Here is a 16,284-nt window from a genome sequence, read left to right on the forward strand (position 1 = left end):
AAAATGACAAAAATCTTTCCCTTGGTTAGTAAACGCAAAAACTTTTGCGCAAACCAATCAAAATATGCTTATTGCAAATTTTTTTTTTTTTTTACCAAAAATATGTAGCAGAAAACAAATCGGCCTAAAATGTTAAAAAAATTTTGATTTTTTTACATTTTTTTGGGGAATTTCATATAAAAAATGTGAAAAATATATATATATTTTTTAAATTTACGCTCTTTTTTTTTGTTTATAGCGCAAAAATAAAAATCGCACGGGTGATCAAATACCACCAAAAGAAAGCTCTGTTTCTGTGAAAAAAAGAACGTCAATTTCATTTGGGTACAGCGTCGCACGACTGCGCAATTGTCCGTTAAAATCACGCAGTGCCGAATCGCAAAATAGGCCCTGGTCTTTGAGCAGGAAAATCCTCCGGGGCTTAAGTGGTTAAAGTGTTATTAACAGGTTCCCGACCACCCGCCGCAGTTTTACTGCAGCAGGCAGGCTCTCCTGCACAAACCCACGGAGCTCTACAGCGGGAAAGCCAATCTACGGGGGCCGGCGACCGCGATTGCCGCCGGGCACCCACAGTCGCTCCCCGCTGAGAGAGAAGGACGGCCTGCTGTTGTAAACACAGCTGACCGTTCTTCTCTCTGAAATGATCACAGAGCGCCTGTGCTCCTTCTATATAGGAACACAGGTCTCTATGATCATTTCACAAGCCCCTCCCCCCACAGTTAGAAAACACTCCCCTAGCCTCACACTTAACCCTTTGATCACCCCTAGGTTAACCCCTTCCCTGCCAGTGTCATTATTACAGTAACAGTGCATATTTTTAGCACTGATTACTGCAGTAATGTCACTGGTCCCCCCCAAAAGTGTCAAAAAGGTCAGTTAGGGGTCCGATCTGTCCGCCACAATCCCGCTAAAAATCGCTGATCGCCGCAATCACATATTTATTTTGAAAACCATTTATCATTTTCCTTCCACTTCACAATGATGTGCCACTTTTTGTTTGTCTATCACAGTGGTTCTCAACTCCGGCCCTCGGGACCCACTAACAGGCCGGATTTTAGGTATTACCTTGGAGAGAGGCAGACTAGAATACTGCAATCACTGAGCAGCAAATAATATCACCTGTGATGTATTTCAGTTATCTTGCAAACCCGGCTTATTAGTGGGTCCTGAGGACAGGAGTTGAGAACCACTGGTCTATCACATAAAATCCCAATAAAATACATATGTTTTTGGTTTTAACATGACAAAATGTGGAAAATTCCAAGGGGTGTGAATACTTTTTCAAGGCAATGTACAGTCTATACATAAATATAGAGCCACATTTGCAAATATACATCCAGAACCACTGCTGAAATACTGTACACTGTTCTTGCAGCTCAGCCAGGCTAGAACAGAAACCAGCCAGCCAAGCCGGAACTCATCCCCACTAGTTGGGCCAGAAATCACCGCAGGAAGCCAGCCAGCCCAGAACTCAAACTAGCCAGCCAGCAAGGTCAGTATTGGGGTGAGCAAGGCCAGAACTCAGCCTAGCCAGCTTGCCAGCCCACGTCTCCAATCAGCCAGCCAGGCAAGAACACAATTAGCCAACCAAGTCAGAACTCAACCTGTTAGCCATGCCAGAACTCAAACCGGCCAGGGGATCCATAGTTTAGAGCAGACAGCCAGGCCACAATCGAGGCCAGCCATGCCTAAAAACTAGCCAAGCAAGTCAGCCTGCAGTACCAGTTGTTCTACCTTCATGATGGACTCCGCCATCAGATTTGGGGTGACCACTTACTCTCCAGACATTAAAAAGTTGTGAATGAAAGCGAATGCCAAGATTCTTGCTGAAGCTAACTTTTAACCACTTTACCACTAGAGCATTTTGCGGTCTTACGTCTGGGCCACTTTTTGCGATTCTGAGCTGTGCGACTTTAACTGACAATTGCGCGGTCATGCGACGCCGTACCCAAACAAAATTTACCTCCTTTTTTTCCCACAAACAGAGCTTTCTTTTGGTGGTATTTGATCACCTGTGCGATTTTTACTTTTTGCGCTATAAACAAAAAAAGAGCGTTTATTTTGAAAAAATAACAATATTTTTAACATTTTTTTTATATGAAATTCCCCCCAAAAAAGATATAAAAACCAATTTTTTAAAAAATTTTTGGCCAATTTGTTTTCTGCTACCCATGTTTGGTAAAAAAAAATCGCAATAAGCGTATTTTGATTGGTTTGCGCAAAAGTTATTGCGTTTACTAACAAAGGGAAAGATTTCTGTCATTTTTGGTGTTTTTTTTTTTAACGAGTAATGGCGGCGATCTGCGATTTTTTTTTTTTGCGGGACTGCGACATTGCGGCGGACAGATCGGACCCTTGACTGACATTTTTGACACTTTTGGGGGTACCAGTGACATTACTACAGTAATCAGTGCTATACATATGCACTGTTACTGTAAAAATGACACTGGCAGGGAAGGGGTTAATTTTATTGGAGAGGGAGGGGTTAATGTATGCCTGGTGCTTACTGACGTGTGGGGGGGGAGGTGACTGAGTGAGTCAGGGACAGATCGGATGTCCAGCTATGCTGAACACTCCGATCTGTCACTCCCTGTCACTGAGGAGATCCGCCCGCTCTGTTTACACAGGCGGGTGGATCTCCAAACTGGATTCCCCGACGATCGGGGCAGAGCAGCGGCGATCGCCACCGCTCCTCCCCTGGCCCGACTCCCGCTGTGAATGAAAACAGCGGGAGCGCGCCTCCGGCGGCGCGCGAGCGCCGCCTACAGGGGGAGGAGTCTGGCGACGTAGGTCTACGTCGTCAGACAGGATCGTGCCACTTTGCCGCAGTAGTACTCCGGTACATAGCGGTAAAGTGGTTAAAAAAGGCTAACATTGCATTTTTACTTTTCCAAGTTTTCTTGACAGTATTAAAGGTAGGCAGGTGTAAACGAACACAAGTCGATTTACACCCGCTATGCCATAGGGCTAAATGTAGGGCCTGAAAAACAGGTGGACCTAGTCAGACCCTTCGTGCAACGACCCACAATGTGCTTGTGTGCTTTTGTCAGAATACCTCTTCCTTCAGTCTTGAACATAGATATCTGATATTCTAACTGCCCCCATATAAAACTAGCCGAGAATAGCTTGTATAAGATCTGGAACATTTATTGAACAAACTCACACCGAATATATACCCCACCAGGTCAGGTGCCTGATTACATTATCATATGCAGATAAAATTGTGTACAGAAATATAATTAACATATCTAAGGAACAACCAACACAAACAGTATTCTACTTTCCCACTAGCAACTAATAGATGACAGTGATGTAAGCCTAGTACACACGCAACGATTATCGGCCGACCGATCGTCCGTCTTTTGTCCAGAGTGGTGTTTTGTTGGTTGGAATGTGCCTAGACTGCACACGAATTTTCTCGCCCGACAAAATTCTACTTCAGAAGTGATGTCATGTGTTGTTTTGCTTTCTTTGTGTTCTTTCTTCTCTAAGCATGCCCAGTCTTGCTCATTAGATTTTTCCCTGTCGAAATCTGTACTGACTGCACGAAAATCGGCCGTGTTTTGACGGCGGACAAAAATTTTATAGCCTGCACACCAGATTTTTTTCGGCCGAAAAGTCGGAGTCGGTTGTCGGAAGCATCATACTAACAAGCCGAAAACCGGCAGATCGGTCGTCGGACGAAAATTCCCTGCCGATTTTTGACGCGTGTGTACGAGGCTTTAATTTACTTGAGCAAATTAGCTAGCAGACTTGTCGTCATCGAGCTCATGAAGTACAATACACATTATTCTAAGTGTAAACACATCCCCACATTAGATAATAGATGAGTTAATCAGCACAACCAACAATGTGTGGAAGACAGGTGGTTGAGCAAATGACATTAGCATATGAGTCTGACTGTGCGGAGCAGTCCCCTATTAGCAATAGGCAGCTAGGCCTTTACCATGGATCCTAGGCCTAGATCCCAGAATCTGTGTGTCTTGGGTAGATGTGGACTTGAATCCCTCCGGCATACACCCCACAAAGAGCAGTGTTCCCTCACAAAACAGGGCCCATAGTCAGTAGGCAATAGGCTAGCCTGCAGTCCCCTCCAAAAGCCCCTGTTCTATATCAGTTTGGCACAGGGCCTAAAGCAATTTTTTTTTTTTTACAAGGACTATAGGATTTAGTTACCTTTTTTTCCATTGGATTTGATGTTTTCTTTATTTTTTCAGGGTGACCTGCAGACGACACTTTGACACATGGCTCTGTAATGGACATCATGATGGAGAGCCAGCCGCCTCTCATATCAGAAGGTAAGAGGAGACTTTTCATTTCTTGTAAAAGGTACTGAGGATCTTCCTAAATACACGCATTCCCTGGCAGAGCTGGAAAAATCTTGCTCAAGTTACATTGTTAAGAAGGACACCGTATATAGCCGACTGTAATGTGTGAGGTTATAATATGCAATAACATGCATCCCTACTTCGCAGACTGGTGGGAAAAGCCAATCAGACCATGCTGAGGAGCGCATGCCCAAAATATAAAACAGTGGGTTGCACATCAATGATGTCACTTGTTAAAACCAACTTTATTGAGCCAAGCAGTGTGTGTCCCAAATCCCCAACTAGAGACTCCCCCTCTTTAATGTGTTTCACACTTACAGGCTAGAGATAGAAATGGTTGGAGGGAGAGTTACTTTCCAATTACAGTACATCAACTTTTTAAAGAGGTACAATATACACAGAGATTTCCCTTCTCCACAATGACTTAATTTACTGAGATCAAGGACTCCGCTCAGAAATAGAGAACGTGGAACGTAGAGAACGTCTTAGACGTGGGCCCTCCTCCTTGGCTCATAAGACGTTTTTTCGTCCCTCAGGGTCGACTGACAAGGGCTCGAAGCCTTTCTCTGGAGGATCTATCTAAAACCAAGCTCATAATATTTCCTCCTGCACGTGCCCCTTCCCCGGAATACTCTGTCAAGATCAATGGAACAACTATTAGTCCTTCCACACATGCCAGGGTGCTAGGGGTAACCCTGGACTCTGCACTGTCCTTTCAGACTCACATCCAATCCCTGTCCAAATCATGCCGCCTTAACCTCCGCAACATCGCTAGAATACGGCCCTTTTTAACCAATGACACCACCAAGCTTTTAATTCACTCCCTGGTTATCTCTCGCCTCGACTATTGCAACTCCCTCCTCATTGGATTACCCTTACATAGATTATCCCCCCTTCAATCCATAATGAATGCAGCTGCAAGACTTATCCACCTTACCAACTGTTCAGTGTCCTCCAACCCTCTCTGCCAATCCCTTCTTTGGCTTCCACTCACCCAACGAATAAAATTCAAAGTGCTAACAATAGTTTACAAAGCCATCCACAACTCTGCCCCCAGCTACATCGCTAACCTGATCTCAAAATATCAACCTAGCCGCTCTCTTCGGTCCTCCCAAGACCTCCTGCTCTCTAGTTCCCTTGTCACCTCTTCCCATGTTCGCCTCCAGGATTTCTCCAGAGCTTCTCCCATTCTTTGGAACTCTCTACCACAATCTGTCCGACTGTCCCCTAATCTATCCATCTTTAGACGATCCCTGAAAACCCTTCTCTTTAAAGAAGCCTAACCGACTACTAACTAATAACACTGCTTCACTTTCTCCATCAGCTCACCCCCCACAGCTATTGCCTTTTGTATCAATTGACCCTCCCTTTTAGATTGTAAGCTCTAACGAGCAGGGCCCTCTGATTCCTTTTGTTCCAAATTGTATTGTAACTGTAATGTCTGCCTTCATTTTGTTAAGCGCTGCGCAAACTGTTGGCGCTATATAAATCCTGTATAATAATAATAATAATCCAAACAAACCTGGTCTAGCAAGACCACGGCAAGCAAGACCAGACCCACGGACAAAGCTCATTCAGCATGTAGGTGTGCCCTCACCCGTTTTGGGGTAGGGAGATGTCTTTGCTGATTTCTGGACCTGTGGACTTCCCTGGTACAAGACAAGTGGGTCCACAAAGTCATTTTGTCCGGCTACAGGATTGAGTTTCGCTCTTGTCCTCTGGCAAGGTTCTTTTACTTCCAACTTGCGCCTGTTCCCGGACCGCTTACAGGGTCTGTTTCGGGGTGGTACAAGACCTGTTACTTCATGGGGTGACTGTCCAGGTTTCCGACTTCGGAAATTTCAGGGTTTTTACTAAAACCTGTTCACAGTTCCCAGGAAGGAAGGCAAGGTGCGTCCAATCCTGGACCTCTAGGTGCTGAACTGCTTTGTGTGGGTGCAGAAGTTTGGGATGGAGTCTAATCGCACGGTGGTGGAATCCCTGCATCAGGGAGATTTTCTTGCCTCTATTGACATTATGGATGCTTACCTTCACATTCCAATATGTGTCGGTCACCAGCGCTTCCTCTGCTTTGCTGTGGGAGAAGAGCATTTTCAGTTTGTGGTGTTACCCTTTGGTCTCGTCTCTGCTCCTCGGGTCTTCACAAAAGTGTTCGCCCCAGTGCTAGCATTGTTACGCCAAAGAGGGATCGTGGTACTGGGCTACTTGGACAACCTACTTCTGCGAGGGGAGTCTCCTACTGCTCTGGTGGAAAACCTGGAAATCGCCATACGAACTGTGAAGGAGTTCTGCTGGATTCTGAATTTTCAGAAGTCTGCTCTGGTTCCGTCTACAAAGCTGGACTATCTGGGTTTGACTCCTGACTCGGCCTTAGCCAGAGTGCTCCTTCGTCTGGACAAACTCCTGAAGTTGTAGGCTGCAATTTATTTCCTGCTGTCCAGCAGATGGTCATCCCTCCGGACTTGCATGCGGGTGCTGGGCCTAATGGTGTCTACTTTTGAGGCCGTACATTTGCATAGTTCCATACGAGGTCCCTGCAAAGGGAAATTCTGGCCACATGGGACAAGACTCTGCAGTCTCTGGACAATCGAATCCGGCTAAGCCAGGGAACGAAGGAGTCCCTGATATGGTGGCTTCGTTCTCCGTTGCTTTGGCTGAACAAATCCTTCCTCCCCTTTTACTGGACAGTGGTCACCACTGATGCCAGCCTAGAGAGGCAATAAAAGAAAAAAGCGGCACCTCCAGCAATAAGGAAAACGAAGATTTATTGCAGATTTATGAGTCCAACACCCGACATACAGGACGAAACTGGGTGAGCAGACGCGTTTCACACGATGTGCTTAATCATTGCTGAGCCTAGAGAGGCATACTCGGCAAAAATTCTGCTCAGTGGATCTGGACACTGGAAGAGTCCAGACTACCGATCAATGTCTTGGAACTCCGAGCAATCAGACTGTGCCTGGACCATTGAACGGATCATCTTTAGGGATGTCCAGTGCGCATTCATTCGGACAATGCCACGGCTGTGGCTTATGCCAATCACCAGGGGGGCACAAGAAGTGTAGTGGAGGCTCTGGAGGTAGCCGGCATTCTTAGGTGGTCATAATGGTTCGATTAACGCCTTCCCTCCTCTCAAGCTTCTACGTAGGATAGAGGCAGAAGCGATTCTGGTCAACTTAGTGGCTCCGGACTGGCCTCGCTGGGCTTGATATGCCAATATGGTGCGGCTGGTCGCCGACGTTCCTTGGAAACTTCCTCTCAGGGAGGATCTTCTGTCCCAAGGACCAATCTTCTATCCTGCTTTACAGTTGCTGGCTTTGACGGCTTGGCTGTTGAACGCCAGGTGCTGATGGATAGAGGTTTGTCTGAGTCGGTGATTCTAACGCTGTTAAAAGCTAGGACATCTACTTCTAGGAAAATCTACCATTGCATGTGGAAGTCGTACATTGCGTGGTGTGAGTCTTTATCTCGTGGCTCTTTCTCGGTGGCTCGGATCTTGACCTTCCTTCAATGGAGAGTTGAGCAGAAACTGGCTTTGAGTACTATCAAGGGTCAGGTGTCGACCTTAGCTGTCTTCTTTCAACGGCCCTTGGCCACATACTCCCTGGTGCGTACTTTTCTTCAGCGAGTTAGGCACTTGGCCCCTCCAGTGCGGTCTTTGTTGTCGTCTTGGGACCTCAATTTGGTGCTCTCAGTCCTCCAGAAGCCTCCTTTTGAGAAACTTCAGGACATTTCCCTGGTTATGCTGTCCCAGAAGGGCCTTCTTGGTGGCTATCACCTCTGCGTGGAGGGTGTCAGAATGGGCATCGTTATCTTGTCTTTCATCTTACTTGGTGGTTCACAGAGATAAGGTGCTTCTTCGTCCCTGTCCATTGCTCCTTCCAAAGTTTGTCTCTGATTTTCATTTGAATGAACACATTGTATTGCCTTCCCTGTTTCCCAGGCCAAAACATCTGAAGGAAATTACCTTGCATGCCTTTGATGTGGTCCGGGCAATTTTGAGTCTTTTAGGAAATCAGACTCACTATTTGTGCTCACGGATGGGCCTCGGAAAGGGTTGTCCGCTTCCTCTGCGACCATTTCCAGATGGATCAGACAGACGGTGATTCAGTCCTATTCCATCATGGGTCAGGTTCCTCCTTTCCCTGTCAAGGCACACTCTACTCGGGAGCTCAGTGCCTCCTGGGCCTTCAGTCATCAGGCGTCAGTGACGCTGGTTTGCAAAGCGGCCACCTGGTCATCAGTGCACACTTTCACAAAGTTCTATAAAGTGGATGTGTTGGCATCTGCGAATGCTTCCTTTGGCTGCAAGGTTTTGCAGGCTGCTGTTTAGAGGACCTGGTCCTCTTTAAGGGTATATTGCTTTTTTCAGGTGAGCTCCAGTTGTTTTAGTTGAGCTCCTTGGCTATAGTTTAGCCTTGGGAATTTATTTTTCGGTGTTCTCACCCCTCATGTTTAACTCTGCTTTGGGACGTCCCAATGGTTAAGAATATCAGGAGCTTTGCCTGTCAGTGAACAAAAGAGAAAATGGGATTTTTGCCGTAAAATCCATTTCTCTGATGTTCATTGACGGGCACTGCACCCATCCCTCTGTGGAGTTGTAATTCTTCTGACACTGCTTGTAACAAAACTTGAGTACCTATAGCAGAGAGAAGGGGTATACTCCCCTAGGACTGCCCATAGGTGTAGCCAGACTTGTTTTCCGCTTAGTGTCCTACTCCTGTAGGGGGCAATATAACCCATTGGTTAAGAAGATCAGGAGCTGTGCCTGTCAATGAACATAAGAGAAATTGATTTTACGGTAAGTCAAAAATCCCATTATTGCAACACACTGGGGCTCGCCTCATACACCAACCATACCTCAATAGCTTAAAGGTATAAGCAAAGTTGGAGAAATGGAAGAATTAATTTAAATAGCACGTGATACCCCTGTTAAATTCTCACGCATATGGGCCTGCTGGACCCACTTCCAAATCACAGATAGATACAAAAAACTTAAATGATACTAGACCTCGCCAACCCCCAATTTAAACACAGACTGCGAGACATTTATTCCCGGAATAGACAGGACCTCTATCTATAGATGTCAGTTCTCCCACCCCTACCCATGGGATGAGTCTGGGAGGACCCCACATCGAGGAAGACTACTACTAATACTATTACCCAAGATTCAGATCTCGACTCTTCTAACATACCCTCCTTACCATACAAGCATGTTTCTACCTGATAGACCAGGCATGTCCAACCTGTGGCCCGGGGGCCGCATGCGGCCCGGAACCGCAGGCAATGCGGCCCACTGCCCCCTGACAATTTTTTTTTTCTGCTGGGGAGGAAAGAAGTTGAGTTGCAGGCATGGCCCCAGCAGCCTCCAACTAACTGTAGGCAGAGGCTGCCAAATAGGATCATCCACTAATTGTGTTAAGTTAGTGCTGGGGGGGCCGCAGCAGCATGGGAAGGGCGCGGTGGCGGCGTTTTTTTACTTATATACCTAAACTAAAGTATATATTTTATATGCGGCCCGAGAGAATTTCTCTACACTCAATGTGGCCCAGAGAAGCCAAAAGGTTGGACACCCATGTGATAGACATTGCTTTGTTGACCGTGGAGACCAAAGAGGTGAATCCACTTTCTTCCCCTCCTACCCCCCCCCCCCACCCTAAATCCTTTCCCTTTTTCATTCCTCTCTTGTACTTTTTCGCTACACCCCCTTATACCCTTCAGGTAACCCCAAACCATCCCATTTCTTTTCATTTCAATATCTCGCAACATCGGTTTGTACCTCATGGAACTCTTCATATACGATTTACAGACCCGTTTTAAGAATCGACCCTTTTCAATCCACTTAAGTAGTCTGTCGTATTCATCTGTCTCCCAGGCTCATCATTTCACAGATGATGAGACTCCAGCTCTGTATTCAGTATCATTTATATTGACTTCTGCTATAGCTGAATCGGTCCTAAAACTTTTCTTACAGCTTCCATCTGGAAGTTCAGACCAATGACTCTTTAAGATGTTGTTATATGCATACCATGTATACAGGACAATGCACCTAAAATATGCTGTTCATTATAGAAAGATGTACTTAGTGTATGTCACTACTGTGTATTGTTCTTTACGTACAAAACGTTGGGGAAAAAAAAAAAAAAATGTACTGTAATTGCATGGTGTATTTAAGTACTCCTCCCTCTGAATATCTATGACTAAACCCATAAGGGTGAAATGCTTTAAAAAGGAGTAGTCTCTAAGTGGGAACTGAAGAGAAAAAGGGGATTAAAGAAGGTGTGTGTGTGTGGAAACCAACCGGCCCTTAGTTTGCTATACTTAAGCCTCGTACACACGCAACGATTGTTGGCCGTGAATTTTTGGCCAACGTCCGATCGGCCGATTGTCGGCTTGTTAGTATGATGATTCCGACAACCGACTGCGACTTTTCGGCCGAACAAAATCTGGTGTGCATGCTATAAAATTTTTGTTGGCTGTCACCACAACGGCCGATTTTTCGTCAGTCAGTACAGATTTCGGCAGACAAACATCAGATGAGCAAGACTGGGCATGCTCAGAGAAGAAAAAACACACGGAAAGTAAACCAGCACATGACATCACTTCTGAAGTTGGTTGTTGTTGGCCGAGAAAATTAGTGTGCAGTCTAGAGCACATTTCAAACAACACTGGACAAAAGACGGCCGATCGGTCGGCCAACAATCGATGCGTGTGTACGAGGCATTACCCACCAGTCTGCTGACAAACCAAATAAACCTGTCTAACATAATAGGTTAAGCTGCAGGCCACTCCAAAGCACCCTGTGTATCCTGCAGTCCTAACACTACCTAAGACTACTCAAACTGAGTGTCTCCAACATGGGAGTACATGAATGCTAATGGATGGATAGGAAACAGGTGAGCTTGGAGATGGCCCAATACTCCCCCAACCTGCTCCCAGCCATGACTGGTATTGAAAAACAAATGGGTATGTGAAATCCAAAGGGTGCAAACTAAAAATTGACCAGCTGGGAAACACACCCCCCCATCCCAATAATATAGATGGTAAAGGCAAAATGGGACTTTAGATGAAACACCAGCGTCTCCATCCCTGACAACATGGAAAATTTGGGCAGTTTTGGGACTTTACATGAGACACCGGCGAGCACTGCTCAGCGTCTCCATCCCTGTATATAACAGAACTGAAGAGAAAAAGAGGATTAAAGTAGGTGTGTGTGTGTGTAGAAACCAACCGGCCCTTAGTTTGCTATACTTACCCACCAGTCTGCTGACAAACCAAATAAACCTGTCTAACATAATAGGTTAAAAACAGGGGTTTAGTTAACACACATTTGCAAACGCATGTATAAGCTGCTGGTCATTTTTTAGTTTGCACCCTATGGCTTTCACATAGCCATTCGTTTTTCAATACCAGTCATGGCTGGGAGCAGGTTGGGGGAGGATTGGGCCATCTCCCAAGCTCACCTGTTTCCCATGCATCCATTAGCATTCATGTACTCCCATGTTTGGAGACACTCAGGTTAAGTAGTGTTAGGTAGTGTTAGGACTGCAGGATACACAGGGTGCCTAGGAGTGGCCTGCAGCTTATAAATGTGTTTGCAAATGTGTGTTAACTAAACCCCTGTTTTTAACCTATTATGTTAGACAGGTTTATTTGGTTTGTCAGCAGACTGGTGGGTAAGTATAGCAAACTAAGGGCCGGTTGGTTTCTACACACACACACCTTCTTTAATCCCCTTTTTCTCTTCAATTCTATTATATACAGGGATGGCCGGTGTCTCATGTAAAGTCCCAAAACTGCCCAAATGTTTCCGTCTCTAAGTGGGAATTTGCGTATTGTACTGCTTGCCTCAATAAAGCTTGATTTATTGAGTGACATAATTGGTGTGTTTTACATCTTAGTTTTTGGATCCATATGTACATGACTGGCCTTGCATTGGAGAGAGCAAGTAGACCCTTGAGGAGGTGGGATGTATTTGTGAGGTTCACATGTGATAACAACATTGAAAAAGATGGCCCTTTTCATGGTTGAATGACTGCCAGCACCATCCACTTTCTATGAGCCCAGGTGAGGGTCACAATACTCCTGAACTAAGTTAAGTTCGAACGTCCTCACGAGTGCTGCTCAGTCCAAGGACCACCCGCAACTGCTACCAAGGAAAAAGAGGAAGAACCCAGGACAACACTGCATCGGGAAAAAAAAAATTGTACCGTATAGAAGTAAACACGTGTAGGTTTCGGTGAGTTGGGGGCTAGACTTGAGCTGTAAAGTTCAAAATCAAAACTTCTCCTGCAGTGTGTCTCCCACCGCACTGCAAACTTTAAATGCCCATATTTTGTCTAGGGTACCAGTAAAAATGTGTTTTTTACCTTATTACTCACTCCCCTAACAACCGGCAGTCTCCTCTTGCTTCTGGTGGTCTTGGTTTTGGATGGGTCTTCGGCATCCCTACTTTGCAGGATTGCTGGTCCTGCATTGGACGCGATGACGTCAGGGTGCAACCAAGGAACAGAGCGCTGAAGGGAAGCGGCCTGGGGGGATTGGTTACAGAGGAGAGGAAGCCTGTGAGAGTGAGGGATCGGGTAGGTAAAACTCCATTTAAAGACGTCCTAAACAAAAATGAGCATATAACCCTTGCAGTACGGGGGAAGCCCCACTTCAAGGAAAGTTTGGAATTTTTGGAGTTCAGTTTTAAAGTGGTAAAACTTTTTTTAACACTTTTGACTCTTTGAAAAAAAAAGGGGGAAAAAGGGGAAAAAACAAAAAATGTTGAGCTTTCACATAAAACTGTTGAGTCAGTGTGTGTGTTTTCTACAGGTGGATCCGGTAAGAGGAAAACACCTGAGAGCTGTCCCAGACTTCTTTGTTCCCAGGATCCTGTGCTGACACATCACAAGATTGCACACCGTTATCAGGTAAATGGAACGAAGGTCCTATCACACACTAGACTAAAGCCGGGTACACACTATTCGTTTTTTTTCATTCAACCCAGCGGTCGGAGCTGCTGTACTAACCGTGAGCTCCCCCCCTCTCAGATGTTGTGTTCTGACAGGAGGATGCCCCCCCCCCCCCCCAGCCAGAACACTCTGATCAGCGCTCTCTGCCATTGGCTGAGAGTGCTAATCGGGAGTCGATCGTCTGCTGGTTTTCCACCATGCACATCCGACAGAAGCCAGCCAGACCAACATACACATGGGCTGAATGTCGGGCCATTTTTATTTTTTTTGTTACCGGTCGTTGTTTTCCGACATTCGGCCCGTGTGTAGGGGGTTTAACCACTTGCCCACCGCATACTGTATATATACGGCGGCAGCGTGGCTCCCCTTGTCAAAACCACATATGGGTACGTCGGTTGCCTGGGGGCAGCTAGGGGGCGAGCGAGCACCGCCGGCGGTGTGCTCCCGCCCCCGATCGTCAGCGGGGAAGCCGATGCATGTGTCAGGTGTTTCTGATTGCCGTCTGACACCTGCGATCGCTCCCCGTTGAGAGAGAAAGACGGTCGGTTGTCCTTCTCCCTGAAATGATCACAGAGCTCATGTGATCCTGCTATATAGGATCACATGGTCACCTCAGAAGCCACGCCCCCCCCACAGTTAGAATCACTCCCCTAGGGTCACATTTAACCACTTGCCGACTGTCACACGACTATTTACAGCCGCTTACAGGCAAAGTGACGTAGACCTATGCCAAAGAGCCTGTAGGGGGCAAGCGCGCACCGTCAGCGGCGCGCTCCCGCTTTCGCTCGTTCCCTGCCTAGCCAGCGCGTGTGACCGGTGGCTCCGATGGCCGCCGGCCACTCGCGATCTCCTGCAGGAGAGGGAGAAAGACAGACGGCTGATGTAAACACAGCCGTCTGTCATTCTCACTGAAGTAGGCACAGAGGCTATGCGATCCTGCTATATAGGATCGCATGTCTCTGTGATTACTTCACTAGCCACGCCCCCTGACAGAATCACGCTCCTAGGGACACACTTAACCCCTTGATCACCCATAGTGTTAACCCCTTCCCTGCCTGTGTCATTATTACATTAACAGTGCATATTTTTAGCACTGATTACTGTAGTAATGTCACTGGTCCCCCCAAAAGTATCAAAAATGTCAGTTAGGGGCCCGATCTGTCCGCCGCAATGTCGCAGTCCCGCAAAAAAATCGCAGATCGCCGCCATTACTAGTAAAAAAAAAATAAAATAAATAATAATAACATAAATGTTTCCCGTAGTTAGTAGACGTGATAACTTTTGCACAAACCAATAAAATATCCTTATTGCATTTTTTTTTTTAACCAAAAATATGTAGCAGAAAACAAATTGGCCTAAAATGTTAAAAAATTTAGATTTTTTATTTTTTATTTTTTTTTTTGTCATATAGCAGAATGTGAAAAATATTTTTATTTTTTTTTCAAAATTGTCGCTCTTTTTTTTTTTGTTTGTAGCGCAAAAAATAAAAAGGTGATCAAAGCTCTATTTGTGGGAAAAAAAGGACGTCAATTGTATTTGGGTACAGCGTCGCACGACCGCGCAATTGTCCGTTAAATGAACGCAGTGCTGAATCGCAAAATAGAGCCTGGTCATTAAGGGGGCATGTTGCAATCGTCTTCCTGAACCCATGGTTGGAGGAAAGAAAATCTCTTGATTCCACCATTCACAGAGTCAGTGTTGATGAGGAAATCCCTCCCGCATAGCTATTGTGTTCTCCCGGGGGAGGGGGGGGGGGACACGGGGCGCAGTCCCTGCTGGGAGAACACAATGATTATTGCTAGAGGCTATAGCTGCTGGTAATAATCGCATGCTAGAAATCCAGCATGCTGGTTTTACCAAAGTGAATCGGTGGGTCGACTTGGGTACAGCCAGCCTGCCTATACATGGATCAAATCTTGGCTAGTTTTTGCTGAACTGGCCGAGATTTAAACCACCTATGGATGACTTAAGGCTGGCCATAGATGACTTTGTTTTGATCAATCAGTAGGCTGATTGGAAAAAAATGAACAGATTACCCCATCCACACAAGCGAGACAATTGGAGGAATCCTTCCCGCTGTGTATTCTAACTGCAGGACTGTCAAAATACACTGATCAGGGGCTGCAGCTCCTGATCCAGAAAAGTTTTCCAGCATTCCTGTTTGACAGAAGTCAATCGGGAATGACCATACATGGATCGAAATTTGTCCAGTCCCTGCTTAACTGTAAAAAGTTTGATGGGCGCTCCCGCTGGGAGATGGGTCTTCAATGAGGCAGTCTCGGTGGGGGAGGTGTAACCAGATTGATAGATGGACTTCCAGGGCGCGCAGATGTGTAGCGCTAACACTGAGGGCAGCTCTTTAGGGCCGAAGCAAAGTCCCACTGACAGGCAAAAAAAAGGAAGAAAGGTGCCACTCAGTGTTGCAGATGTAACTTTATTCCATAACTCATACATAAACTTACATGGAGGCTGGTGTATATCCTTGTAGCTAAGGGGTCCCTTCCTTGTCTTCGGTGTTCCCGTCATCAAGCTGGCCAGCAGCCGAGGGAGGACCAATCGTAGGGACTAAATAAGACCAAGGCAGCGGTGGAACGCATCTTAACTGGCTGAATTTTGATCCATCAATGACCAGCTTAAGTCTACACTTGATGACTCGCCTTAGGGATTAAATGGACATTAAAAATATCCCCTCCACCTTGTTTTTGTGGGTGGAGGAATAAGTTATTTTTTTGCTCCACCCGCTGACTGAACAAAAACGTAACTGCATCTGACCAGCTTTAGAAATAAAACTGGGCATGTCTATAAATTCAGTGGGTAAAATAGTGGTTCAGGGCACTTTTAACTGTTCTAGTAACTGTTCCAAGTCAACTTTGAATATGGTATAGAATGGAATTACCTGTTGGAATCCTCCAGTAGGTCAGCATGTGTCTTGGATACCTCTATACACTAGGCACAGTTGTCTTACGAAAACCGGTGCCCTTGGCCAGAAAGATCCAAGC

The 16,284-nt window shown here is 46.0% G+C and overlaps 3 protein-coding genes across 3 annotated transcripts in view; 2 read left to right on the forward strand and 1 right to left on the reverse strand.

The window, feature by feature from the left end:
* The window catches only part of LOC309564357 (uncharacterized protein), a 1,447,080-nt gene that overhangs the window by 1,057,850 nt on the left and 372,946 nt on the right, over nt 1-16,284 (reverse strand). The window lies entirely within an intron of this gene.
* Nucleotides 1-16,284, forward strand: part of LOC309563361 (uncharacterized protein) — a gene marked incomplete at its 5' end in the record, with an annotated part of 123,144 nt that overhangs the window by 40,016 nt on the left and 66,844 nt on the right. The window lies entirely within an intron of this gene.
* LOC309562717 (uncharacterized protein) overlaps nt 4,246-16,284 on the forward strand; it is a 32,248-nt gene continuing 20,209 nt past the window's right edge. Inside the window, exons 1-2 of the mRNA XM_082267005.1 lie at nt 4,246-4,298; nt 13,146-13,243. Coding sequence (XP_082123131.1) covers nt 4,256-4,298; nt 13,146-13,243 — 141 coding nt within the window. The 5' untranslated portion in view covers nt 4,246-4,255. The remainder of the gene's footprint in view (nt 4,299-13,145; nt 13,244-16,284) is intronic.

Source organism: Pelophylax lessonae (assembly GCF_965119305.1).
Source record: "Pelophylax lessonae genome assembly, chromosome: 9".
Lineage (NCBI taxonomy): Eukaryota > Metazoa > Chordata > Amphibia > Anura > Ranidae > Pelophylax > Pelophylax lessonae.